Here is a 27248-nt window from a genome sequence, read left to right as displayed (position 1 = left end):
CCCGCCCCCCAAACTTTGGACAACTGTAATGCTCCCGCTATATTTACACAGATGCACACAGAATAACATCGATCTGAAATGCTCAAGAATTGGCCCAGGTTGTGAACAACCTATTTAATTAACTGTTCAAGATAAATTCTCAGCAGTCTAAGAATGTACGTGTTTCTGACAATGAGTGTGTGTGTGTGTGGGGAATGGCATTGAGGTTTGCTTTGAATTGAAAAATAAGTGTCTATTGTGAGTATTTAGCCAGCTCAATATTTCAACAAAGAAAAACATTGGCGAATTTGTGTTGGCTCTGCGTGGGACATTAGAAGTGCATTTTGATACAGTACGCGTGTTGCCGACTGCTGCCTTTCTCCAGGTTTTTATTGGTGTACAGGAGTAAAGTGGCAACAGATTTTTGTTTTGATTGTTCACTGTAGCTTTCACCTCTGACTCTTTTCTCCCGACAGAAACAACACAACCAAGAGATTGGCGGTCAGCTCGAGAAGGTAAAATAACACCGTTCCTTTACTTGACCATGGTAACTTGTGTGACTTATTTTGCATTGATATCTCATACCATTATCACATTGCTGTTTGTGGGAGCTTGCTTGTGTGCAAACTAGCTGCCGCATTTCCCACATTACAACAGCAACTATACTTCAAAAGTACTTTTTGGCTGTAAAGCATATTGAGACGTTGGTGGTCGTGAAAGGCGCTATATAAATCCAAGACTCCTTCCTTTATTTTTTCTGGTCATGGTGTCCTTGGCATTTTGCCCCTTGCCATTGTAACGAGTCCATTTTATCTACAGTAGGTAGGGTTGGCAGTTGACTTAGTCCCAGGCCTTTGCAAATGCTCTTTTTTTTTTTCTTGTTGTGGTATTTAGGTCAATTCTCCCTCCCCTGCACCCAATCCATTTGTTCTGAAGCTGAAAGGAGAGGCAGGTTGTTGTCAGTGCACTTTGTAATGCTGGTGCCTAGTGGGGGATGACTCTTCTCTCTTACTCCCCCCCCCCCCCCCTTTCCCATCTCTCTCCCCAGGTAGGTAGATTATATTTCTGCCTCTGAGCGAAGGGCTTTTTGCCTCCCTGTAGTAGTGAGCAGCAGATTGTGTTTGCACCAAGTAGTGATGCAAACTCCATTGAGCCATGGAGAAGGTGAAGAGCTCTGCCTGGTGTGGTGGGGGGGCTTTTATCTTCACATGGGAAAGAATTTAGTTTGTGTTCCCACAAGCATAATTCACGGGGAGAAACAGTTAGTGTGGGATGTTCTCACTGGAACTGGTTCAGGAAGCAAATTGCTGCTCTTACACCCTTCAGTTCCATTGAGTTTCATTCATCCTGCCAGTTGTGTTACTGACTACACCTGTTGGTGACTTGTTTGCTCGCCATCTCCTTCCAGTGATGGTAATTTTCAGCTGGCCATCTCCAGAGCAGCAGTTCATAACAAAAAAAAAACAGTTTCTTTTAAAGACTGAATAATTGAAATCCAACAACACAACTTGTATTTATATAGCGCCTTTAACGTAGTAAAACATCCCATGGCACTTTCTGGGAGTGTATATAAGACCCCACAAAATTGACACCGAGCTGCATGAGGAGAAATTAGGGCCGATGACCAAAAGTTAGGTTTTAAGGAGCGTCTTAAAGGAAGAAAGAGAGACGGAGAGACTTAGGGAGGGAATTCCAGAGCTTGGGGCCCAGGCAGCTGAAGGCACGGCCATCTATGGTTGAGCATTTAGAATCGAGGATGCAAAAGAGGGCAGGATTAGAGGAGCGCAGATCTCTGGGTGGGGGTTTGTGGGGCTGAAGGAGGTTATAGAGATAGGGAGGGGCAAGAGTTCGGACACGGGCAACCGAGTTTTGGATGACCTCAAGTTTACGTAGGGTGGAATGTGGGAGGCCAGCCAGGAATGCGTTGGAATAGTCAAGTCTCGAGGCAACAAAGGCATGGATGAGGGTTACAAGTCCAGCGTTATAACGCTGTGCATTCGTCAACTCATGTACCTCGGAGCACTACGATTCGGGTAAAGGCCAGGGAGAAATATGTCAGCTTTATTCATTCCCAAGCCCCCCTTTCCCCGGTCTCTGTGGGCTGTGTGCCAATTGTGACTTGAGAATAAAACCAGTTAATCTGCCGCCAAAGCTCTGCCGATGTGACACTCAGCTCTTAACCAGAAAATGTCGCATGGCACAAAACTGCAAAACAATTACCGGCCTTCGCGGAGTTGCTGCCACAGCCAGAGTTAACCAATACAATTGTGGTCTTCAACTTTACTCACGCTTGACTTTTTTTCAATGCGTCTCGTGTCAGCAAGTTGCCGAACTGGAAATTGTAAACTGCCTCCCTTGGCATTTTGCAGAGATCTTTGAAACCGAAGCTGGGATAAAGGAGAAAGTAATTATCGGCCTGGCAGCTGATGATACTGCCCCAGCGCCGGGAATTGTTGGGGAATGAATGTCCTTTCAAAGGCCCATAAAACAAGTCATAGAATTATAGGATGGTTAATGCACGGAAGGAGGCCATCCGGCCCGTCGAGCCGTGTCAGCTCTCTGCAACACCACCTCAGCTAGTTCCCCCCCCCCTGCCATTTCCCCGTAGCCCTGCAAAGGAAGGTTAGTGCTACCCAATTGGCTTACTGGGTAAATTGAGGCACTACACTTTAACTTCGCATCTCTGGGTTAAGGTCAGCCAAGGTTTCAGCTCCTGACTGCCATCTAGTGGCCTCTTCTGGAAAATACTCGTGTGGAGTTGGACTGAGGTCTGCACTGCCTCTTGATAAAATAACTTGTAAATGCGCACTTTAAAAAAAAAAAGTTAGACAGCCTTAATTCTTTCTATTTTGGATTAAATCTGAGTGATTAATTTGTGGCTTAGTGTTTATTATATGAATTGGTTAGTCGAGTGCGGTTTCACTGAGCCATTGCAAAACTATCGTGCTGCCTTCAAGAAAAGGCTCTTGTAATCTCTGCGCTCTCTTGAATTTTATTTCTGCGAGTACATCAGATGTTAAGTCGATAAGACTTGAATTCTGTTCTTCATTTGTGATGGGAGGTTTCAGAAAAGTTTATTCTGCACCATTTGACATGATTGTACTCATGGTGCATCTCTACTTTTGCACAGGAGAAGAAAGATTCTGAACAGAAGTATTTCAAGGAACATGTGTCAATGAGAGAACAGCTACAAGTAAGTAGAACTAGCTGGGAAGGTGTTTTTCCTCCAGTTCTCTCTCCTCCCCTCTTCGTCTCGTAAAGACATTAATTTCTTGTTGAGGTAAGGATCCGTGCGTGCCCTTCCCACTGTCATTGAAGGTTGGCATGCAGGTACAGCAGGCGGTTAAGAAGGCAAATGGCATGTTGGTCTTCATAGCGAGAAGATTTGAGTACAGGGGCAGGGAGGTGTTGCTACAGTTGTACAGGGCCTTGGTGAGGCCACACCTGGAGTATTGTGTTCAGTTTTGATCTCCTAACTTGAGGAACGACATTCTTGCTATTGAGGGAGTGCAGCGAAGGTTCACCAGACTGATTCCCGGGATGGCGGGACTGACATATCAAGAAAGACTGGATCAACTGGGCTTGTATTCACTGGAGTTCAGAAGAATGAGAGGGGACCTCATAGAAACGTTTAAAATTCTGATGGGTTTAGATGCAGGAAAAATGTTCCCAATGTTGGGGAAGTCCAGAACCAGGGGTCACAGTCTAAGGAAAAGGACTAAGCCATTTAGAACCGAGATGAGGAGAAACTTCTTCACCCAGAGAGTGGTGAACCTGTGGAATTCTCTACCACAGAAAGTTGTTGAGGCCAATTCACTGAATATATTCAAAAAGAAATTAGATGTAGTCCTTACTACTAGGGGGATCAAGGGGTATGGCGAGAAAGCAGGAATGGGGTACTGAAGTTGCATGTTCAGCCATGAACTCATTGAATGGCGGTGCAGGCTCGAAGGGCCGAATGGCCTACTCCTGCATCTATTTTCTATGTTTCTATAACGACAGTGACTACACTCCAAAAGTACTTCATTGGCTGTAAAGTGCTTTGAGATGTCTGGTGGTTGTGAAAGGCGTTGTATAAATCCAAGTCTTTCTTTTCTTTCTTTAGTACCTCAAGTGTCAGTTTGCACTCAGTAGGTAGCACTCTCACCTCTGAGTCAGAAGTTGGTGGGTTCAAGTCCCACTCCAGGGACCTCAGGACGTCATCTTGGCTGATGATTCAGTGCTGTCTTTCAGATGAGATGTTAAACCGAGGCCTCATCTGCCCTTTCAGTGGACAGAAAAGATCCCGCGGCACTATTTGAAGAATAGCAGGGGAGTTCTCCCTGGTGTCCTGGCCAATATTTATCCCTCAACCAACATCACTAAAAATAGATTATCTGGTCATTACCCCATCACCGTTTGTGGGAGCTTACTGTGCGCAAATTGGCTGCCATATTTTCTACATTGCAACAGTAACTGCACTTCAAAAGTACTTCATTGGCTGTAAAGTGTTTGGGGCGTTCTGAGTTCATTCTCCCTCCTTTCTATTTTCACACCCCTTCTATAACCTGGGGCAGTGATGTGCCAATTGTAGTGTATTACTGCCATCCCAGTAGAGATCAATGAATTTGGCCACAGACTGGCAGTCGAAGCTGGGAGATTCCTGGTGTGTCGAATTCAGCTACTCGCTGCCCTAACCAGCTGACAAATTGGGGAGCTTCCAACTGGAATTTGTTACAGATTAAAATAAAATACATATTAAACGGTGACCAGACATGCCAAAGTTCCACTTGTATTTCCTGAGTAGCAAGCTTGTGTTGGATATTATAACGAGTGAGAGGAAAGCAGATGATTAGCTGTGTCTTTACCAACACTGTTTCAACTCTTTTTCTAAAATGCATTTTGCTGTTTTAAAAAGTTTGTCTCATAACTGTATAATTACCATACAGATTACTTGGCTTGACTTAATCTAGTCAGTTTTATAAAATAGTTCCTATTACCCAGATATTCCCAGATGTATACGTGCAGTTCAACCTGCAGATATAGCTGCATTGTTTTGAGATAAATGGTCGGTGTCAGCTGTGGCTCAGTGGGTAGCACACTCACTTCTGAGTCAGCCCACTCCAGGGACTTGAGCACAAAAAATCTAGGCTGACACTCCAGTGCAGTGCTGAGGGAGTGCTGCACTGTCGTGTGAGGTGCCGTTTTTCGGATGAGACGTTAAACCGAAGCCCCGTCTGCCCTCTCAAGTGGACGTAAAAAAATCCCATGGCACTATTTCGGAGAAGAGCAGGGGAGTTATCCCCAGTGTCCTGGCCAATATTTATCCCTCAATCAACATAACAGAAACAGATTATCTGGTCATTATCACATTGCTGTTTGTGGGAGCTTGCTGTGCACAGATTGGCTGCCGCGTTTCCCACATTACACCAGTGATAACGCTCCAAAAGTACTTCATTGGTTGTAAAGCGCTTTGGGATGTCCGGTGGTCGTGAAAAATGCTATATAAATGCAAGTCTTTTCTTTCTTTATTGGCCATCACTTTCAGTCTAAAATGTTGAATTGTAATTCTTGCCTAAACCGCTGTTGTGTTGGCTGTTGAGTTGAATCATTGAGAAGTCTGAATAATTTAATATGATCTGCAGGTTCACATCCAGACCATTGGGATTTTGGTATCCGAGAAATCGGAACTCCAGACAGCTCTGGGTCACACACAGCAGGCAGCAAGACTCAAAGCAGGTAAAGCCCTTTGAATTCATTACCAAAAGGTCCACTTGCCTCTGGGTAACCAGCCTTTCCTTGCAAGAAGCTACTGCTCCCTGTAATCACTTGAGTGTTTTAAACACGGGCTGAAATTGCGATCGGAGGCTTCCTGCGGGCAGTTGCCTCCGACCTGAAACATTGCTATGAATCTACCTGGTGATCCAGGAGGAGCGTGGGGAGGCACTCTCTTCCCGCGCTGCGTAGCGCGCTCCCGTCCTCCTGGTTCCCACGCAGAAGGTGTAGTCACGTGTGACTGCTCAGCCAATCAGGTACAGTATTCCACAGCTTTCTCATTAATAGCAATGGGAGCTCCATATCTACCAGTTCTCATTGCTATTAATGAGGAAAAAAAAACAAACACATTAAACACACAAAATAAAAAACACACCTCACATAATTAAAATTAAAGTTAATAATTATCTGAGAGAAAAAAAATTCCAAGTTGTTAAAGTTTTTTAAAATTATGGTTTAAAAATAAGTGTAACGTAGTGGGCAGGGTTTTAAAAATGTTTTTTTTTTAAATTTATATTATTGTATATTTTTAAACTCTTACATTTGTAAAAGTAGGCTATACGCCTGCTTTTATCAGGCGCAAGAATTTTGAGGACATTTGCTGGGCAAGATGTGGGTAAATCCCGCAATCTTGCCCTTGCAAATGTCCTCGCTCCCGCTATGCGCGAGACCTGTCAAGCTCCAGCTTGCATTTATCCGTAGACACTCCGTACGGACCTGGGGAGGCCACGATTTCCAGGCCACGGTTTTTCCAACAACAAAAATGGTCAATTTTCCCTCATTTCTTTTTCCCCCATTTTCTGTCCCCTTCCCCCTCCCAAAATATCCGCTGTCTGCCCATATCAGGGTAAATTGTGGAGGTTTCAACATGTTTGTGTCATGTGTCAAATTGGAAGGCCCAAACTTTATAAAGTCCTCTCATTTTTTCCACTTCACTCGCAGCGTTGGGGGTTTTGTCGGAGAGGGGCAATGATTTTGCAAAACTTGACATCCATGTAAGACAGTGTCAGAACAGCCTGTTCTGGCAGAACGGGTTTTTCTGGGCTCTGGCATCCACGGCAACCTGAAGCCAGGGCGTGTCCTGTTGTAATGCATATAAATAATTCAGCTGGTGGGGAACATGCAGCCATCCGTTTACGGATGGATACAGAGGATAGTTTCCAGTATGCGGGATTGAACAGAATTGCACCTGCGCTTCCACAAGCTTGTTGGTCTGTGGATTTTAAGTGGCGGCTCGTGGCTCCATACCTGCTGGGCCCGCATATACAAGCCAGTGAGCACAATACCACTTCACTTACCAGTGCAGGTAGCAAAACTAGTTGGCCAGCAGACCGGCAGGAAATATGGCTGGCTCCTTCCTGAAAGACCAAATCTGTTCAGCTAGATTTACATCGGATTCACAGCACAGGAACATGCCATTCGGCCCAACTGGTCCAACCAGCTCCACACGAGCCTCCCTCCCACCCTTCCTCATTTAACTCTATCAGCATATCCTTCTATTCTCCCTCATGTGCTTATCTAGCTTTTCCTTAAATGCATCTGTGCTATTTATAAAATGGAGACCAGAGCTGTGCATAGTACTACTAACCAAGGTTCTATACAAGTTTAACATCACTTCTCTGCTTTTCAATTCTATCCTTGTAGAAATGAACCCCAGTACTTTTTATGGCCTTATTAACCTGTGTCGCGACTTTTAATGGTTTGTGTATCTGTACCTCCAGATCCCTCTGCCCCTCTGTCCCATTTAGACTTTTATTATCCAAGCAGTATGCAGCCTCCTTATTCTTTTGACCAAAATGCACCACTTCACACTTACTTATATTGAACTTCAGTTTCCATTTACACGGCCATTCTGCAAATGTGTTAATGTCGTCTTGTATTTTGTCACACTACTAACAATTCAACACTCACCTGTGGTGCTTCTACAATGCCAGTATCCACCTCCATGAAATCTGTTGATATTGTCATCAACGGGCGGGCGGGGGGGCAAGGCATTGGTGGAGATTTCCACTTTTGGTGGACCCCGGAGCCGACCGTGCGGCCTTTTGTTGCTGCCTTGTCGTTGCTGTTTGAGGGAGGAGGGGCTGCTTGAGGGCAGCGCAGCAAAGTAAATGTCCTCTACCAAGTAATATTTCTCCCTTGACCAACACCACTAAAACAGATTCGGAGAGTCATGAGACGTTTGCTAATCCCGCAGGGCGAGTCTCTGAAGCGGTCCACCAGCTCGTTCATGATGGCGAAACCGACTCCGTGGAGGCGGCGATCTTCCTCTGGTTTGCCTTTCCAGAAAAAGGTGTGACCTCCACCTTGTTCCTTGAGCTGGCCTTCCCCTGCCCGCCGGCTCTCGCTTAGGGCGGCGATGTCGACATCGCAGCGTCTTAAGTTTCTAGCGCCGAGAGCATGCAGAAAACAAGCGCAGGCAGCGGAAGAAGCGTGCGGCAAACCAGACTCCCCACCCACCCTTTCCTTCAACCACTGTCTGTCCCACCTGTGACAGAGACTGTAATTTCCGTATTGGACTGTTCAGTCACCCGAGAACTCACTTTAAGAGTGGAAGCAAGTCTTCCTCGATTTCGAGGGACTGCCTATGCTGATGATAAAACTGATTATCTGGTCATTATCACATTACTGCATGACGGAGCTTGCTGTGTGCAAATTCCTGCTGGGTTTTCCACATTACAGCAGTGACTACACTTCAAAACGTACCTCATTGGCTGTAAAGTACTTTGGGACGTCCTGAGGTTTTAAAAGGTATAAATGCACGTCTGTTTTTCTTTCTTTCCTTTTCTTTTTTTCTTCTTTCCTTCTTTCTCTCTCTCCTCTCGGCCTCGCGCGCCCCCTCTCCTACCCCACCCCGTTGGCCTCGCGCGCCAACCCCCTCGGCCTCACGCCCCCCCCCCCCCCCCCCCCCCCCCCCGCGCGCCTCTCTCTCTCTCTCTCTCGGTCCTTCTCTCTCTCTCTCTCTCTCTCTCTCTCTCTCTCTCTCTCTCTCTCTCTCGGTTCTCGTTCTCTCGGTCCTCTCTCTCTCTCTCTCTCTCTCTCTCTCGCTCCTTCTCGCTCCTTCTCGCTCCTTCTCGCTCCTTCTCGCTCCTTCTCGCTCCTTCGCGCTCCTTCGCGCTCCTTCTCGCTCCTTCTCGCTCCTTCTCGCTCCTTCTCGCTCCTTCTCGCTCCTTCTCGCTCCTTCTTGCTCCTTCTCGCTCCTTCTCGCTCCTTCTCGCTCCTTCTCGCTCCTTCTCGCTCCTTCTCGGTCCTTCTCGGTCCTTCTCGGTCCTTCTCGGTCCTTCTCGGTCCTTCTCGGTCCTTCTCGGTCCTTCTCTCTCCTTCTCGGTCCTTCTCTCTCCTTCTCGGTCCTTCTCTCTCCTTCTCGGTCCTTCTCTCTCCTTCTCGGTCCTTCTCTCTCCTTCTCGGTCCTTCTCTCTCCTTCTCGGTCCTTCTCTCTCCTTCTCGGTCCTTCTCGGTCCTTCTCTCTCCTTCTCGGTCCTTCTCTCTCCTTCTCGGTCCTTCTCTCTCCTTCTCGGTCCTTCTCTCTCCTTCTCGGTCCTTCTCTCTCCTTCTCGGTCCTTCTCTCTCCTTCTCGGTCCTTCTCTCTCCTTCTCGGTCCTTCTCTCTCCTTCTCGGTCCTTCTCTCTCCTTCTCGGTCCTTCTCTCTCCTTCTCGGTCCTTCTCTCTCCTTCTCGGTCCTTCTCGCTCCTTCTCTCTCCTTCTCGCTCCTTCTCGCTCCTTCTCGCTCCTTCTCGCTCCTTCTCGGTCCTTCTCGGTCCTTCTCTCTCTCTCTCTCGGTCCTTCTCTCTCTCTCTCTCTCGGTCCTTCTCTCGGTCCTTCTCTCTCGCGCTCGGTCCTTCTCTCGGTCCTTCTCTCTCGCGCTCGGTCCTTCTCTCGGTCCTTCTCTCTCGCTCTCTCTCACTCTAGGTCCTTCTCTCTCGCTCTCCCTCGGTCCTGCGCGCGTTCTCTCTCGCTCTCCCTCGGTCCTGCGCGCTCTCGGTCCTGCGCCCGCGCCCTCCCGCTCGCCCCCCGCTCGCTCCCCCGCCCTCTGTCTTTCTATTAAAACTTCATAATTGAGTTTATTTCCCATTACACTTTAAATTTACAGAATGCTTTAGCCTGCTGAGGTTGTCTTGCTGCCATGTCAGACTGGGAGGCTACATGTAGACAAACGTGACGAAGTAGAACCACGCTGTCTGCGGAATAAGCTTGTGCTGCAGAGTGCATTGTGAAGTTGCTCCATGGCGTTAGTTGTGCTTCAGCGCAGTACTGAGGGAGTGCTGCATTATTGGATGCGCTGTCCTTCAGGCAGGTGGATGTAAAATATCCCCTGGTATTTCCTCCCTGACCAATATTCTTCCTCAACCAACACCTCCAACTTAACCAACACCTCCAGTATAGATTAACTGGTGGTCCATCTCAGTCCTGTGTGTGGGTCTTGGTGTGCACAAACTGGGTTGCTGCATTTGCCGACATAACATTGATGCACTTCAAAAAGTTATTGATTACCTGTGAAGCATCTTGGGACATACTGAGGACGTGAAAGGCACGACTTATAAATACAAATTTGTTTTTTAATTTGTGCTTTCTTTCAGTAATATGCTTCTGGTGACTCTTGCCCTAAGATATGTCCGAGTAAAGATACAGCATCTTTTCTTGGGGCGTTTGAATTCTGAATCTTTTATTTTTGCCTCTTTCGCTTTTCCCAGGTGAAGTAGAAGACCTAGGTAACAAGCTGCATTCCTCACGGCAAAGAGTAGCAGAACTGGAACGAACTCTCTCCTCCATCTCATCCCAACAGAAGCAGTCTGACAAAGTAAATGGTTAATTCCTTTTTTATTACAAAGGCCAGCTTTCTTTTTAGGGAAATCAAATTTGCTGTGTGCTATATATTGAAAACATCTTCTCTTTACAGTTCAGCAAAGAACTTGAAAAAGAAAGAGACAATCTTAAACAAGAAATATATAGACTAAAGTGAGTCGGAAAAAAAGTGTTAATCCTGTAAACTTTTAAGTTACTAATTTAGTGTTTTTTTGCAAAAACCTAACGTGAGGTGCCAACTAATTGTATTTAAATTTGCAGTAAAATGAGTGAAGAGATTAAACAACAGAACTCTGAGCTCTCAGAACAGTTACGCTCCAAGGTATTGGAAAATGACAAGGTGAAGCACAACATTGAAGATCTACAGAAGAAACTGGAAATGGCTGAGTTGATGATTCAGCAGGTAGGATAGCTTTTATTTCAACATCATTTCCCTGTCCTGGTCAAAGTGATTCACTTGGCTGACCCATACATTGGGCGGTAAAGGATTGAGACCCTTGTGGAAGGGGAGGGGGGGGGGAAAGAAAGGGAGAATCTTCTCGGGGAGGGGGGGGAAGGGAAGACAGACCCTTCTTAATATGTGGATTAGCGACACACTCTGTTGAAGAGAATAAGAGAGGGCATTCTGAGAGATCGTAGAGAGTCTTTTGGGGAATGTGAGTGGTGGACCCTTTGTGGGGGTGGGGGGGAAGAGAGAGACTGTGTTAATGGGTGAGTGAAAGAGAGTAACCCTTTTGAAGAGGGCAAAGAGACCCATTTGGGTGAAGAATAAGAGAGAGGCACCCTATTGTTGGGGGGTGGGGTGGGTGCGAGATGGCGTTGCTGCAAGGAGGGTGGGAGAAGAGACGGAAAGAATTTGAATATTTATGCTAAAGGAGGCTTTGCCTCATCGATGTCTTGGGGGTGCAGCAGTAGCGATCTTTATTCAGGGCAAGACTTTTCCTCACCAAATACTCACTGCACTGGCTCATTGTTTGGTTGGGGAAGCACCATAAGCCAGGATGACCAGCCTTTTGGAGCGGGGAGCTGGATACATGTGGCAAAAGCAATGAGTGGACTGCTTCTCACGAGCACTACAAGTCCCCACATTCACCTAAATATAACTTCCACACCCCCCCCCCCCCCCCCTCCTGCCATACACAAGAAGCGAGACCTTCATGCACACAGAATAGCAACAAACTGGTTTTCTGTGCCACAGAATTTTATGTTGAACTATTTATTATATGCAATTTGAGGGTTCATGGTATCAGTTACACTTAAGGATTTATATTGAATATGTATTATGTGCGGGTCAAAGTTTATGGTATTTTAGTGAGAATAATTAAATTTTGTTACTTTTCCTCCAGTTCTCGAATCAGTCAGGGCTTCCAGACGCTAATCAGCAGCTGCACCTGGTTCTTGAAGAACGAGCCCAGCAAGAAGCACAGATGATGCAAGTAAGGATTATATGGTTGAATGTTTGCCGAGCAGGGGTTCAATCTGTACGCAAGTTGAGGGAGTTCTTGACATTTGTGAAATGCGGTTAGGATTCATGCAGTTTCCTGCGGGCATGGGAGACGACAGCAGAGGATTACAGACTCCACATTCCACATCACATGCGCAACAAGCAAGGCCCGTTAGCACCTCCGGGAGTTGCTAATGGGCCGATCAGGGCTTTTCGCCTGAGGTCAGGCAGGGGAAGTGACCCGCGCCCCGCAGTTTTTGCTGCGGCTGGCGGTGCACACGGCGATGACATCATCACCGTGCGCGCTGACCCTTTAGCGGCCCGCGTCAACCCCTTTTACGCACCGCGGGAATGCGGTTGGTGCGGGGCGATGCCACCGCACGGCTGTGTGGGTCACAAAGCTGTGGTGGCTGGCGCGCCCCGGCCACCATTAAAGGGGGGAGGGCCTTGCACTGCGGCCGCCATTTTTTTTTTTTGTCAGCCAACTTTGCATTCGGCGCGACAATAGCGGCTGTTGGTTTGGCAGGCAGCCCAGCGCACTCTCTTGAGCCCGGCCGAAACCCTCCCTGGTGGCCCTCCCCTTTTAAGAGAAGGACAGGGGCGTTATACGCGACAGCGTAGCGCTGACTGACAGGGTCCCTCCCCGCCCCGTTGCGCCTCCGATAGCGCTCGGACAATTTTTTCAAGTCAAAGACCCGAATTCCTGGTCACTTTCCTTCCCTTGGCGTCGGCCGATACATTTTCACTTTATTCGAATTATGCACCTGGTGAGGGGCAATTACTGCCCCTTTGTTGCTTTTGCCAGGACAGCTAGGAAGTGTAGCTGGCGATTGCTTCAGAGAGGGGACTACCAGCTCGGGCACCGAATCTGATGTGAGGGAATTTGTTGGAAGAGGTTACGGTCTGCGTGGATTTTGGAACTATCATCCTAGTCGCTTGCTACTTTGCTTTGAGTGCAATTGGTCAACCCCAGATTACTTGGGTGCCCAAACCTGGTATGTCTGTGTAGAATTGGATCAGATTATCATTGAAAAGGCAATAAACTGAAACCTGCTTGAAGGCTGGTTGAATCTTCGGGATGAGTTATTTGCTCACTTCGTGCTTGTAATGCATTTTTACATTTGCATTTTCATAGATAATATTAGTCGGAGAATCAAGCTTGGAAGAAAGTAGCATTTAAAACCACAAATTCTGTTAACTTGCGCTGTCTGTCTCAATAACGTAGCAGGAGTGAATTTAAGGTGAGCGCATCGTGGTCTGAATCTCAACTCCACTGCCATTCTGTTTTGTAGCTGTCGGAATCACTACGGCTGCTCCTTGCCGAGAGGGATCAGTACGCCCAGAAGCTGCAGGAGGAGGGCTGTGTTTGGCAGCAGAAAGTCCAGCAGCTGGCAGCACAAGTAAGTAGTGACAACGAGAATTGGGCCCGTCATTGAACAGGTCGCTCCAATCCACGCCGGATAATCAAATGTACTGCTGTGTTTCACAATTTAATTAAAAAAAAATAGCAACGTGCTCCTGCATAGATAACGTGTTCAATTTTAGAATTTAAACTTGATACCTTGTTAATGTGGGATTGTTTCTGCTGGAAACGTCTCAGTAAGGTTCCCTTGATTGCCACCTTCTTATGGTGCAGACAAATTTGGCATGTGCAAGATTTCATACAATCTTAGAACAACTACTTTTTATTTAGTGCCTTTAACGCAGTAAAACGTTCCGAGGCGCTTCACAGCAGACATAACAAATACATTTGACACCGAGCCACATAGGAAGAAATTACGGCAGATGACCAAAAAAAAGTGGTAGTCTTAAAGGAGGAAAGAGAGGCGGAGATGTTTAGGCAGGGAATTCCAGAGCTTGGGGCCTAGGCAACAGAAGGCATGGCCACTGATGGTTGAGTGATTATAATCAGGGATGCTCAGAAGGAGGTCATTCGGCCCATCGTGCCTGTGCTGGCTCTTTGAAAGAGCTATCCAATTAGTCCCATTCCCTGTATCCCTGTAAATTTTTTTCTTTTTAAATACATAATCACTTCACTTTTGAAAGTTACGATTGAACCTTCTTCCACCACCTTTTCAGGCAGTGCATTCCAGATCGTCTTAACTCGCTGGATAAAACAAACTCTACTCATCTCCCCCCCAACCCCACACCTCCCCCTGTTTATTTTTGCCCATTATCTTGCATCTTGTTTGAAAGTTGCATTGGTGACTACATAATTCTGGTTGTGAACCTTCCCTGGTGTTTGGGGAAGGATTGTCTAGGCTCACAATGGCAAAAGGCCAATGACTAGGCTGCAGCTGGAGACTGAACGATCAGCTGTCATGGGCAGAATCACAATGAGACAGCAGGTGCCAGTGGCAGCCTTTTCCAAGATTTCATAGAATCATACAGCACAGAAGGAGGCCATTCGGCCCATCGAACCAGTGAGGGCACTTTGCTTTCTGAGACACTTGCTCGGAGCAATGAGCTGCAGTTATACTACTTTAAAATTGATCAATACAAGAGTAGCAGTATAATTTGGGAGACAAGAGGTGTCAGACCACCACATCCCCCCCCCACTGTACTCCATCAGCCCCCCTCAAAATAAACTGAGGCACCAAGTGTGCATGGGGTGTAATATAACACTTGCAAAATTCCCATCGCACAACGCTTTGTAATGCATACTTGGTTTGCAATTGTTGGCTTGCATGCAATGCTGGAATTACTTTTAAAGAATGTAAACGCATTCATTTTATTGGCTGGATAATCATGGGAAGCACTTCCACAATTTCCCAACGTGTGCTTCGAGTTGGTGTGGTTCATCTCTGGGAACTCACACTGGTAAACTACCGTCTCCACAGAGCCACTGATCGTTTTCTCTTTGCAGGTAAATGCACTTTCAGAGGAGAAGGAACAGAATCTCAACCACATGCAGGAGTTAGAGGCCTCATTGACTGATCTTCAGAACATATCAGGTAATTCTACAGCTTCTATGGCAATGGGCTAAAAAATCTTTTGGCCTGCAGCAAGAATTGGAATGTGTTCAAAAGAAAGGAAAAATTTGAAATGCTGGGGTTGTTTTCTTTGGAACAGAGGAGGCTGAGGGGAGATTTAATTGAGGTGTCTTAAAATTGTGGAGGGCTCAGATAGAGTGGATAGGAAGGATCTATGTCCCTTAAAGAGGTCAATAACCAGTGAGCATAGATTTAAAGTAATTGGTGGAAGGATTAGAGGGGACTTGAGAACTTTTTTCACCCAGAGGGGGCTCTGGAACTCTCTGCCTGAAAGGGTGGTAGAGGCAGAAACCCTCATTGCATTTAAAACGTACTTGGATATGAACTTGAAGTGCCGTAACCTACAGGGCTACGGAACAAGAGCTGGAAAGTGGGATTAGGCTTGGATAGATCTTTCTCGGCGCACAGCAAGCTATCACAAACAGCAATGTGATAATGACCAGATAATCTGTTTTTTGTTATGTTGATTGAGGGATAAATATTGGCCAGAACACCAGGGATAACTCCTCTGCTCTTCTTCGAAATAATGCCATGGGATCTTTTACGTCCATTTGAGAGAGCAGATGAGGCCTTGGTTTAATGTCTCATCCGAAAGACGGCTTACCTCCGACAGTGCAGCACTCCCGTAGTACAGCACTGGAGTGATAGCCTAGATTTCTATGCTCAAGTACCTGGAGTGGGACTTGAACCAACAACCTTCTGACTCAGAGGCGAGTGCTACCCACTGAGCCACAGCTGAAACTACCATGAGATTAAACAGTTGCCACCTACTATTTAAAAGCATATTTGTAAAGAATTCTCAATCTTTGTTTCATTAAGTGCTGATGACTTGCACAGTTGAAGCTCACTGCTTACTGTTGCTGCCTTGTTCTTGATATTTAGCTCCCTCACATGGTTGGATTGGAAAATTACTGCTGGCCAGCATGACCATTGCAATCAACCAGTAAATCACAACAGAAATGTAGTTGAGGGAGTGATTTTGGGATGGCGTTTCTTCCTCCAGGACCGAGGTTCATATACAGGCTTCTCTGCCGGCTCCCTGTTAGGGTCCCAAGGGAAATGAGTTTGAGCAGTCCCTAAAGCATAAAACTGCCCCCTAACTTGGCACTAATCAGCGCTACGCAAACTTGAGGTCATCCAAGACTCAGCAGCCAGTGTCCTAACTCGCACCAGGTCCCGCTCACCCATCACCCCCTGTGCTCGCCAACCTACATTGGCTCCCGCTTAAGCAACATCTCAATTTCAAAATTCTCATCCTTGTTTACAAATCCCTCCATAGCCTCGCCTATCCCTATCTCTGTTATCTCCTTCGGCCTCACAACCCCCCTCCCGAGATGTCTGCGCTCCTCAAATTCTGCCCTCTTGAGCACCTTGATTATAATCGCTCAACCGTTGGTGGCCGTGCAAAACAGCTGTCTGGGCCCTAAGCTCTGGAACCCCCTCTCTAAACCTCTCCGCCTTTCTACCTCTCTCTCCCCCTTTAAGACGCTCCCTTAAAACCTGCCTCTTTTCCGCTGTAATTTCTTGTGTGGCTCGGTGTCAAATTTATTTGTTTTGTCTTAAAACGCTCCTGTGAAGCGCCTTGGGATGTTTTACTACGTTAAAGCTGCTATATAAATACAAGTTGTTGTAAAAAGAAAAGAAAGATTTGCATTTATAAAGCCCCTTTCACGACCTCAGGATGTCCCAAAAGCGCTTTACAGCCAGAAGTACTTGTCTTGAAGTGAAGTCACTTGTCAACGCGGCTCCCGCGAACAACAATGTGATGATGACCAGTGCAGCAATCCTTCAGTGCTGCACTAGAGTGCTAGCCTAGAATTTGCGCTCAAGTCCCTGGAGTGGGACTTGTCCCCACATCCTTCTAACGCTTGAGCTGCTGAGGCATGGCTGGACACAGCTTTAAGGAAATTGGCAAAATATCCGGGGGGTGGGGGAGGAAATGATTTTTTTTTTTTACGCAGCGATTTGCTGGGATCTGGAATGCATTGCCTGAAAGGACGGTGGCAGCAAGATTCAGTTGTAACTTTTAAAAGAGAATTGGATATACAAGTATACTTGAACAGGAAAAATTTGCAGAACTATAAGGGAAAGAGCTGAGGAATGGGCCTAAATAACTTGACCTGGCAAAGAGCCAGCACTGTAACGATGGGCTGAATGGCTGGCTGTAAGATTCGATGGACCTGACAATCTCACTGTGAGAAGCCACAGGCTGGCTGGTATGGATAATGAAAATAAAAATTGCCACAGTGCAGTAGGCAGAGCTCTTCTGGGGTTGGGCTGAGGAACAGTGGAGGGAGATTTACTCTGTATCTGACAATGCTGTAGCTGACTTGGGAGTGCTTAATGCTGCCGTGAGTTGCCTGAAATGACATGGCAGCAAGTTCTATTCCCCATATTGACATGCCTCGCCTTGATGAGGGCAAAAGAAATAAGAGAAATGTTGTAACTCCCTGATTATTGGACCGGGAGCCTGATAGCAAAAGGGGCTCGAGTATTTCAGATAGTGACTCCGAAAATTTCAGTGGCCAGCCACAGAAGCCAAATCATATTTTTCCGAGTGAACAGTATCATAATGCGGTAGCAGTGAACTGTGTAATCGAGATTTGAAAAACAGCAAATTACTTGTTTTTCTCAAATGTGTAAGAAAGACTTGCAATTATATAGCGCCTTTCTTGACCTTGGGCTGTCTCAAAACGCTTTACAGCCAATTAAGTACTTTATTTTTTAAAAGTGTAGTCACTGTTGTAATGCAGGAAACGCAGCAACCAATTGCGCACAGTATGATACCACAAACAGCAATATCATAGTGACCAGATAATCTGTGTACTTGTTATCAATTTTCAAAGTTATGTTAAGCCAATTTATATCCCCCATTCATTCATAGGCGGTCCCTCGAAACGAGGATGACTTGCTTCCACGCCAAAAAAGGATGAGTGTTTCAATCAAGCACCTAATATTCCAGGTTCAGAACTACTTCCTGAAGGGTGGAAGATGCTTGTAAATGTACACCAGCCACCACATGGGCTTGACAGAGCTAGGTCTTGGTCCACTGGCAAAGGTTAACCAAGACAACTGGAGGCCAGCTCTGCTGCACGGACCTGGTGCACACACACATCGCAGTGTGGGCTGGCCGTGCTGCCCCTGGGCTTTTCTGGCCCCGAACTCACTCCTCTCCTGGGCCCCGATCACGTCCCTCTACAACCTCTCGCCGCTCCTTCGCCCCGACCTCGCCGCTCCTGCTGCACCTGCCCACGCTCCAATCACCGACCTGGACCTTGGTGACGTCCCTCTTGGCTGCCGTCGTCCTCCTGCACCAGCTCGCACCGTACCTTGACGTGGTACGCCGCCACGCTGTCCATGGCCGCTGCTCGCCGCTCCTTTTATGGCCCCGACCTGCCCCTGATGGTCTCTCGCAGGTCGGGGCCACGCTGAATCTGTCATTCGGGAAATAGTGACTAAGCAGTGGATCGGTTGGCGAGTGTGAAACTATTGAGTTCTCACCCAATCCGCCTTTCCTTGCACACTGGTCCTTCCTCCGCAGTTCGACCCCATGGTCCCGTTATATAGGTGGTCACAGGCTATCATAGATTACGATGAGATGAGAATTTTGTATCCACTGACTCCAAGGCGGTGAAATTGTCTTGCGTCCCGATTGGGGGCAGTAACCTGCTCGGGGAGGGACACCTTGCATTGCAAAAATGGGCAATTTCGCCCCCAGAGAGCTCGATGTGTTACTGACCAGGATTGAGGTCTCCTGAAACTGCAGGCAGTATAGTTGTGCTCAGACTTTGCTCTTTCCTCTTAACCTCAGCCTCATGTTTCTAAATGTCTTAATACAGAGTCGAAGCATCTTGAATCCAACATGCTGGTTTCAGAATTTCTAATAATTGCCTTCATTGCTAAAAGAAAGTGATGGGCAGTTTTAGATCCCAGTACAAGCTGCATTCTTTGCATCACCAGTGTGAGCAGCCAGAAGACTCCATAATCTTTATTTAAAGCAAGACTTGCACTTCTACAGCGCCTTTCGCAACTTCAGGGCGTCCCAAAGTGCTTTACAGCTACTTTTGAAGTGTAGTCCTTATTGAATGGCAGAGCAGGCTCGAGGGGGTCATATAGCCTACTCCTGCTCCTGTTTCTTATGTTCTTATAAGAACATAAGAAATAGGAGCAGGAGTAGGTCATACGGCCCCTCGAGCCTGCTCCGCCATTTAATACGATCATGGCTGATCCGACCATGGACTCGGGTCCACTTCCCTGCCTGTTCCCCATAACCCCTTCTTCCCTTATCGGTTAAGAAACTGTCTGTCTCTGTCTTAAATTTATTCAATGACCCAGCTTCCACAGCTCTCCAAACTTCCGAGAGAAGAAATTCCTCCTCATCTCAGTTTTAAATGGGCGGCCCCTTATTCTAAGATTATGCTCCCCTATCAGTGGAAACATCCTCTCTGCATTCACCTTGTCAAGCCCCCTCATAATATTTTGCGATCACCTCTCATTCTTCTGAATTCCAATGAGTAGATGCCCAACCTATTCAACTTTTCCTCATAAGTCAACCCCCATCTCTAGAATTAACCTAATGAACCTTCTGTGAACTGCCTCCAAAGCAGGTATATCCTTTTCTTAAATATGGAAACCAAAACTATGCAGTATTCCAGGTGTGACCTCACCAATACCCTGCATAACTGTAGCAAGACTCCCCTGTTTTTATACTCCATCCCCTTTGCAATAAAGGCCAAGATTCCATTGGCCTTCCTGATCACTTGCTGTACCTGCATACTAACCTTTTATGTTTCATGCACAAGTACCCCCAGGTCCTGCTGTACTGCAGCACTTTGCAATTTTTCTCCATTTAAATAATAACTTGTTCTTTGATTTTTTTCTGCCAAAGTGCATAACTTCACACTTTCCAACATTATACTCCATTTGCCATATTTTTGCCCACTCACTTAGCCTGTCTATGTCCTTGTGCAGAGTTTTTGTGTCCACCTCACACATTGCTTTTCTTCCCCTCTTTGTATCGACAGCAAACTTGGCTACGTTACACTCAGTCCCTCCTTCAAAGTCATTAATATAGATTGTATATGTCCCAGCACTGATCCCTGTGGCACCCCACTAGTTACTGATTGCCAACCTGAGAATGAACCATTTATCCCGACTCTTTTTTGTTAGTTAGCCAATCCTCTATCCATGCTAATATATTACCCCCAACCCCGTGAACTTTTATCTTGTGTAGTAGCCTTTTATATGGCACCTTGTCAAATGCCTTCTGGAAGTCCAAATACACCATATCCACTGGTTCCCCCTTATCCACCCTGTTCGTTACATCCTCAAAGAATTCCAGAAAATTTGTCAAACATGACTTCCCTTTCATAAATCCTGCTGACTTTGCCTGACCGAATTATGCTTTTCCAAATGTCCTGCTACTGCTTCTTTAATAATATGTTTACTGTTGCAATGTAGGAAGCGCAGTACCTAAATGTAGGTAATTTAGTAAACATAATGGGCCCAAGTTTCCACACGATAAAAAACGGGCGCCCCTCTGAGCTGGGCGCCCGTTTTTCGTGCCAAAAACGGCGCCGGAAAAAAAACGTGCGATTCTGGAGCGCCCTGCAGCTCCTTGTCTGTTTGGCGCGGAGCCCAGGGAGGCGGAGCCTACACTCGCGCCGATTGTGTAAGTGGGAGGGGGCGGGTACCATTTAAATTAGTTTTTTTCCTGCCGGCAATGCTGCGCGTTAGAGCGTTCGCGCACGCTCAGTGTGAAGGAAACATTGGCACTCGGCCATTAGTTCTTTGTAGCTGTTTAATTTTTGAAAATTTTTTAATAAAAGCACATTGCCATCAGCTCATCAGCACTGAGGCTTCTTGCAGCAGTGAGAAAGCCTCAGAAAGTTGAGGCAGCCGTTTCCCTCCCTCTTTCCCCCCCCCCCCCCCCCCAAAAGCAGGAACGAACGGCTTCCTCCTCCCCTCCCCGCGGGGGAACGAATGGCTGCCTCCTTCCCCGCCCCCCCCGCAGCATTCTCCCTGGCTGAAGCACTTTCACACAGGTAGGAAGATGGTTTATTTAATCTTTTCTTTGCTTATAAATTTTTATTCAGGTTGGATTTATTTGTATAATATTTGTAGAAGTATAAATAAGGATTTATTATAGAATTTCATTTCTTCCCTTCCCCCCCCTCCCCCCCCCCCGCACCTCGTTCTGGACGCCTAATTTGTAACCTGCGCCTGATTTTTTTAATGTGTAGACAAGGTTTTTTCAGTTCTACAAAAATCTTCATTTACTCCATTCTATGTTAGTTTGGAGTACGTTTTCATTGTGGAAACTTTGAAATCAGGCGTCAGTGGCCGGACACGCCCGCTTTTGAAGAAAAAATTCTGTTCCAAAGTGGAACTGTTCTACCTAACTAGAACTGCAGAAAAAAAAATGTGGAGAATTGCGATTTCTAAGATAGTCCGTTCTCCACCAGTTGCTCCTAAAAATCAGGCGCAAATCATGTGGAAACTTGGGCCCAATATGACTACTTAAGGCATGTTTACTGTTTGAGGCTTTGATTGTGTGTGGCATCTTGCATATTTGGGTCACAGTTGTACAGCTACAGTTTAAGTGTTACACAAGCAAATTTGTAGTGCTGCATTCTTTGTAGGGCTAAACCAGGCTTCTAGATTACTTCTGATCCCAAAACAAAAGATTCCTTTTAAAGACTAACTCGGGAGGTAAATACATGTTTACAATGATCGGGCGAAACCGATTCTGAGGTTTAGGGGTGTCTGACTTTCTTCAAGGGGGTTCAGTATTAGTGATAAAATGCCTCGTGTGACACAAATAGGTGGCTAGATGATTTAAAATAAATCCCATAATCTTTCCATATTCCTGTTACAGGAGTGCTAAGTTTTCTGGTTGCCACTCATACTTGGAATTTCCAATACCAAAGATTAGAGTTGGGTTAGTCCACTGGAGCAGGGATTCCTACTGCTCAATGGCCGATGGTATTTAAATGGTTGGGGTCCATTAAGAGAGCCGTTCCCCTGATGGATCAGCAAGTCTGCCCAGTGAGTAGCTGAGTCAAAAAGAGTAGGAATGTCCTTGGCTCAGACACTGTTCTGTGCTGAGTGAGCTGATCTCAGTTCGGGGTACCACTAAGAAGGGAAACAAAAAGGCCAAGGTTCTCACTCCTGTCTATCTAGTGACATCTACCTAATGGGTCCATGGGTATGGATGTTGGTTGAGGTCAGAATTGGGCTTGGCTGCTGTACACCCCACAATCAAATAGATTGTTCGCACATAGAATGGCCTGTTGAGCAATGTCTTTATGGAGCTGTAACTTAATAAGGACAAAACTTGCATATCTATAGCGCCTTTAAAATAGTAACACGTCCCAAGGTGCTTCACAGGATCGCTATCAAACAAAATTTGACACTGAGCTGCATGAGATATTAGGACAGGTGACTGTAAGCTTGATCAAAGAAGTCTGTCTTCAGGAGCATCTTAGATCGGTGGAGATGCTCGGGGAGGGAATTCCAGAGCTTAGGGCCGAGGGCAGCTGAAGGCAAGGCCGCCAATTGTGGAGCATTAAAAGTGAGGATGTGCGAGAGCCCAGAATTGGAGAAGCGCAGAGAGGTAATGGCGAGGCCATGTAGGAATTTGAAAACTAGGATGAGAAGTTTTAAAATGGAGACGTTGCCAGAACGAGAGCCAATGTCAGCCTGCGAGCAAGAAGTCAAAGTTCAGGAACAGAGGGGGCAGGGTTCGAAAATTAGCATAGGGGGAAAAAAACTTTACAGGAGCAAACCATTGGGTTGCATTTTGAATTCCCCGTCTTAAAATTGAATTCTTATAACTGAACCAGCTTTTTTTATAGGTTTATGATAGGAAAATGGCAATCTTTGGAATTCTCTACCCCAGAGAGCTGTGGTAGGGTCATTGAATATATTCAAGGCTGAGATGGACAGATTCTTGAACTACAGGGGAGTCGAGGGTTATGGGAAACGGGCAGGAAAATGGAGTAGAGGCCAAGATCAGATCACCCATGATCTTATTGAATTGGCAGTGCAGGCTCGAGGGGCCGTATGGCCTACTCCTGCTCCAATTTCTTATGTTTTTAATATTCAAGGCCATTGTTTTGCAGTTTTCACTGAAAAATGGACACAATTTCTGAATGCAAAGGTTGGCAACTGGAGGGCATAAATTTAAGACCATCATCAATAGATGACAACAACTGCAGCAACTTGTATTTATATAGTGCCTTTAATGTAATAAAACATCCCAAGACAAGGGAGAGGTTAGGATAAACTTTTTTTTTTAAACTGCAGAGGCTTGTTAGGACATGGGATGCACTCCCTTAAACAATAGTGGAAGCTGAATCCAAATTAGCTTTCAAAAGGAGAGTGGATAAATATTAGAAAAAGGAAACAAATTCTGAGTTTGGGACAGTGGATCGCAGTGAATTGCTCTTTGAGGGCTAGTATGGGCGTGCTGGGTAAATGGGCTCCTTCTGAGCTGTAATATTCGATGATTCTGAAAACACCCAGGAAAAAATCCTAGTATTTTTGTAATTGGAGGAAAACTTGACTTAGTCCGTGTAAATCAATGGCCCTTTTCATAGTGAACGGACAGTGTGTATATTTTGGAAGATTGTGTTTATAATGCTGACTGCCCTGTGTTGTGTAGCACAACAGTGCGAGGCCAGTGAGAGCCAGATCACACCACGGTCCGAAGGCCCCACGGAGCAAGAGCGGTTGCTGGAGGAGGACATTCAGCGCCTGCAGCGGGAGAAGGAGGAGTTATACACTCAGTACCAGGCACAGGTAAGAGGGGCTCCCTCTTCATCTGGGGGAAATGGCTTTCTCAGCAAACATGAATGTTAAAGAACACATCCATAAGGAGTTTTGACTGAGCCGAACCGCACCGAATAGAAACATAGAAAATAGGAGCCATTCGACCCTTCGAGACTGCACCGCCATTCAATATGATCATGGCTGATCCTCTATCTCAACATCATATTCCTGCTTTTCCCCCATACCTCTTGATGCCCATGGAATGTTGCGAGAAAGAAAGACTTGCATTTATATAGCGACTTTCCCAACCACCAGATGTCTCAAAGCGCTTTACAGGCAATGAAGTACTTTTGGAGTGTAGTCACTGTCGTAATGCAGGAAACACGGCAGCCAATTTGCGCACAGCAAGCTCCCACAAACAGCAATGTGATAATGACCAGACGATGTTGATTGAGGGATAAATATTGGCCGGGACACCAGGGAGAACTCCCCTGCTCTTCTTTGAATTATTGCCATGGGATCCTTTCTGTCCACTTGAGAGAGCAGGCGGGGCCTCGGTTTAATGTCTCATCCGAAAGCCGGCACCTCCGATGGTGCAGCACTCCCTCAGCTCTGCACTGGCGTGTCAGCCTAGATTTTTGTGCTCAAGTCTCTGCAGTGGGACTTGAGCCCACAACCTTCAGACTCACAAGGCTCTGTGGGGCCTTTGGGCTGTGGTGTGGTGTGGCGTGGCCTGGCTCTCACTTTCCTCTCACTGTAGTGCTATAGAACACACGGCAGTCAGCATTATAAACTCAGTCTTCCAAAATACATAAGGGAGAACCCACTACGGCATGGCTGACACGCCGAGAGAATAGTTCAGTTCCTTCTTTCCCGACCCCCCTGGGGGCATGAAGCAAAAATGTTCTTTAACACAAATGAAAGAAAGAAAAGCAGTGAACAAAAAGAACTCAAGAAACTGGATCACAACTCTTTGCAGCTTCTCTTTGTTCCACCTCCCCTCGAGACTCAATGGGTGCACGTGGTATAGCACGGAGCCGTCTAAACCTGGAAGGCCCAAGTTAGATTTCCCCAGATTTGTGCTGCGCTGAGGCACTACAGTAGTTAGCCCCAGTGCCGCTGGTTTAAGATGGGGAAAATGAAGCCCGGATTCCCACTCCCAATCGTGATTCAGTGGCTCGCTGTCGAATGCCACGAATATGGACTGTGGGCAAGGGCGAAATTAAGCTCGGCTTGTGATGTGCTCCACAGTCAAATAGCCTGTCGACACTGGCTATCTAGGCTCGCACATGAAGAATGTTATAGAGGGCTGCCAGAACCCATGGAACCATATACCAGTGAGGAGTCAACAACCAGAGGAGGAGAAAAAGTTGGATGAGGTACAAAAAATAAACAGTGATGGATAGAATAAAATAATTGAAATGCTATTCGTAAAACTATATATAATGCAACAGTGCATGGTGCTGCACAATGACGAGATGTGGGTTACATCCCATGAGTGGTAATATTTTCCATCTGGGCTATGCCACTCTAACTGTCTCTGCCTGGAGACTAGGTGGCATCCCACGCAGAGTGAAAGTAAAATTGAAGTGTTGCCACAAGTCGTGAAGGCTAGTGCCAGTTATTTTAGCAGACCAAGGGGCACTGGTTCAAACTTGTGGAAAGCAAGTTAAAACTGATGTCCATACACAAATAGTGATGTCCATGTGGAACAGACTTCCAGATAGGGTATTGAAAGCAGAAAAAGCTTGATGTCGTATAAGGAACAGTTGGAGGGTGTGGGAGCGAGGAATGCAGTACTTTGTGCATCGATGAGCTCGAGTCGGCTAGATGGCATTATGGCATTCCTCAGAACACCTACCTTATGGACCTCTACGGCTGAATTGTTGCATGTCTTGGGGATAGGTTATCTGTTTGCTGTGCAGTCTGAGCGTAGTGCCTTGCATGGGCAGACCAACCAAAGGACAAAGAGAGAACTCATCTGCATGAGCCTCCCTCGTGCCTTAATTGTGTAATGTATGCTCTTACATAAGAACATAAGAATTAGGAACAGGAGGAGGCCATCTAGCCCCTCGAGCCTGCTCCGCCATTCAATAAGATCATGGCTGATCTGGCCGTGGACTCAGCTCCACTTACCCGCCCGCTCCCCGTAACCCTTAATTCCCTTATTGGTTAAAAATCTATCCATCTGTGATTTGAACACATTCAATGAGCTAGCCTCAACTGCTTCCTTGGGCAGAGAATTCCACAGATTCACAACCCTCTGGGAGAAGAAATTCCTTCTCAACTCGGTTTTCATTTGGCTCCCCTGTATTTTGAGGCTGTGCCCCCTAGTTCTAGTCTCCCGGACCAGTGGAAACAACCTCTGCCTCTATCTTGTCTATCCCTTTCATTATTTTAAATGTTTCTATAAGATCACCCCTCATCCTTCTGAACTCCAACGAGTAAAGACCCAGTCTACTCAATCTATCATCATAAGGTAACACCCTCATCCCCTCTTTTGTATTTGGGGCAGTTTATAGGTGTACTTTGAGGAGAGACTCCTTTATTCACCCAGCTAGTGCTGTGGATCCAGTTGGATCTCCTTTAATTCAGCAACATTGGCTGCAGTTCTTAAAGGATGGCCAAGCATGCTGCAGTTAACGAGTTCAGTCTCATTTTGGTGGGTTTCTCCTGTAAAATTGTCAACCATCTATCTACTTTGGACCAACTCTACTTTTCAAAATTGTATTACTTTGCTAATTTGAATGATTACTTTTTCTCAAGTGATGCCCAGTACCAATCTTCCCACCTTTTGGGGAAAGGAGGGGTAGTATGCAGCATTCTCTTGTACAGCGCTATCATTTTTAACTACACATTGGATTTTATGGGCCCAAGTTTCGGGCCACGCCTAGAATGGCGCAGCCCCGACCTGGACGACCGTTTTTCGCGCCACAAAGTGCACCTTAAAAAAAACTTACAGATTCTCCGGCTCCCTGCAAGTCCTCTGGAGCCAGGCGCGGCGCAGCACGAGCTGTGGGCTGTGGGGGCGGAGCTAGGTCCCTGCACTGAAAACAGTGCCGGGACCTCTGCACATGCACGCTACAGTGGGCGCGCATGTGCAGTAGCTCGAGGCGCCCAAAACTGTGTGGGAGGGGCCCGAAGCACGCAGCCCCTAGCCCTACCCAAATGGCCTCACTGGGGCTGTGTGGATAAGGCTGCCTGCCACGCCCAGCTCCTGCTTCCTCCCGACCCGACTCGACTCCCGCTCTTCCCCCCCCCCGACACCGACCCAACTCCCGCTTCCCCCCCGACCCGACCCGCGCTCCACATCCCCACCCGACCTGGCCTCCCTCTCTACCCCCCCGACCCGAACCAACCTCCCACCGCCCCGACTCGACCCGCGCTCCCAACCCCGGACCCGACCCGACCCAACGCCACCTACCTGTAAATCTGGTGTTGGGGACGGCCTCTGCCTGAAGTCTTGGGCCTGGCCCATTCAGCCTCCCTCCCCCTTCTCTTTT

General features: G+C 46.8%; 1 protein-coding gene across 7 annotated transcripts in view; it reads left to right on the top strand.

Moving 5' to 3' along the window:
• golga2 (golgin A2) overlaps window positions 1-27248 on the top strand; it is a 122748-nt gene that overhangs the window by 45686 nt on the left and 49814 nt on the right. For all 7 annotated transcript variants that reach the window (XM_070863760.1, XM_070863757.1, XM_070863759.1 and 4 more), the window contains 10 exons: window positions 456-494; window positions 3110-3172; window positions 5604-5697; window positions 10425-10531; window positions 10631-10689; window positions 10798-10939; window positions 11883-11972; window positions 13273-13380; window positions 14847-14934; window positions 23639-23775. In XM_070863760.1, coding sequence (XP_070719861.1) covers window positions 456-494; window positions 3110-3172; window positions 5604-5697; window positions 10425-10531; window positions 10631-10689; window positions 10798-10939; window positions 11883-11972; window positions 13273-13380; window positions 14847-14934; window positions 23639-23775 — 927 coding nt within the window. The remainder of the gene's footprint in view (window positions 1-455; window positions 495-3109; window positions 3173-5603; window positions 5698-10424; window positions 10532-10630; window positions 10690-10797; window positions 10940-11882; window positions 11973-13272; window positions 13381-14846; window positions 14935-23638; window positions 23776-27248) is intronic.

Source organism: Pristiophorus japonicus, chromosome 20, assembly GCF_044704955.1.
Source record: "Pristiophorus japonicus isolate sPriJap1 chromosome 20, sPriJap1.hap1, whole genome shotgun sequence".
Lineage (NCBI taxonomy): Eukaryota > Metazoa > Chordata > Chondrichthyes > Pristiophoridae > Pristiophorus > Pristiophorus japonicus.
This window is presented reverse-complemented; position numbering and strand designations above follow the sequence as displayed.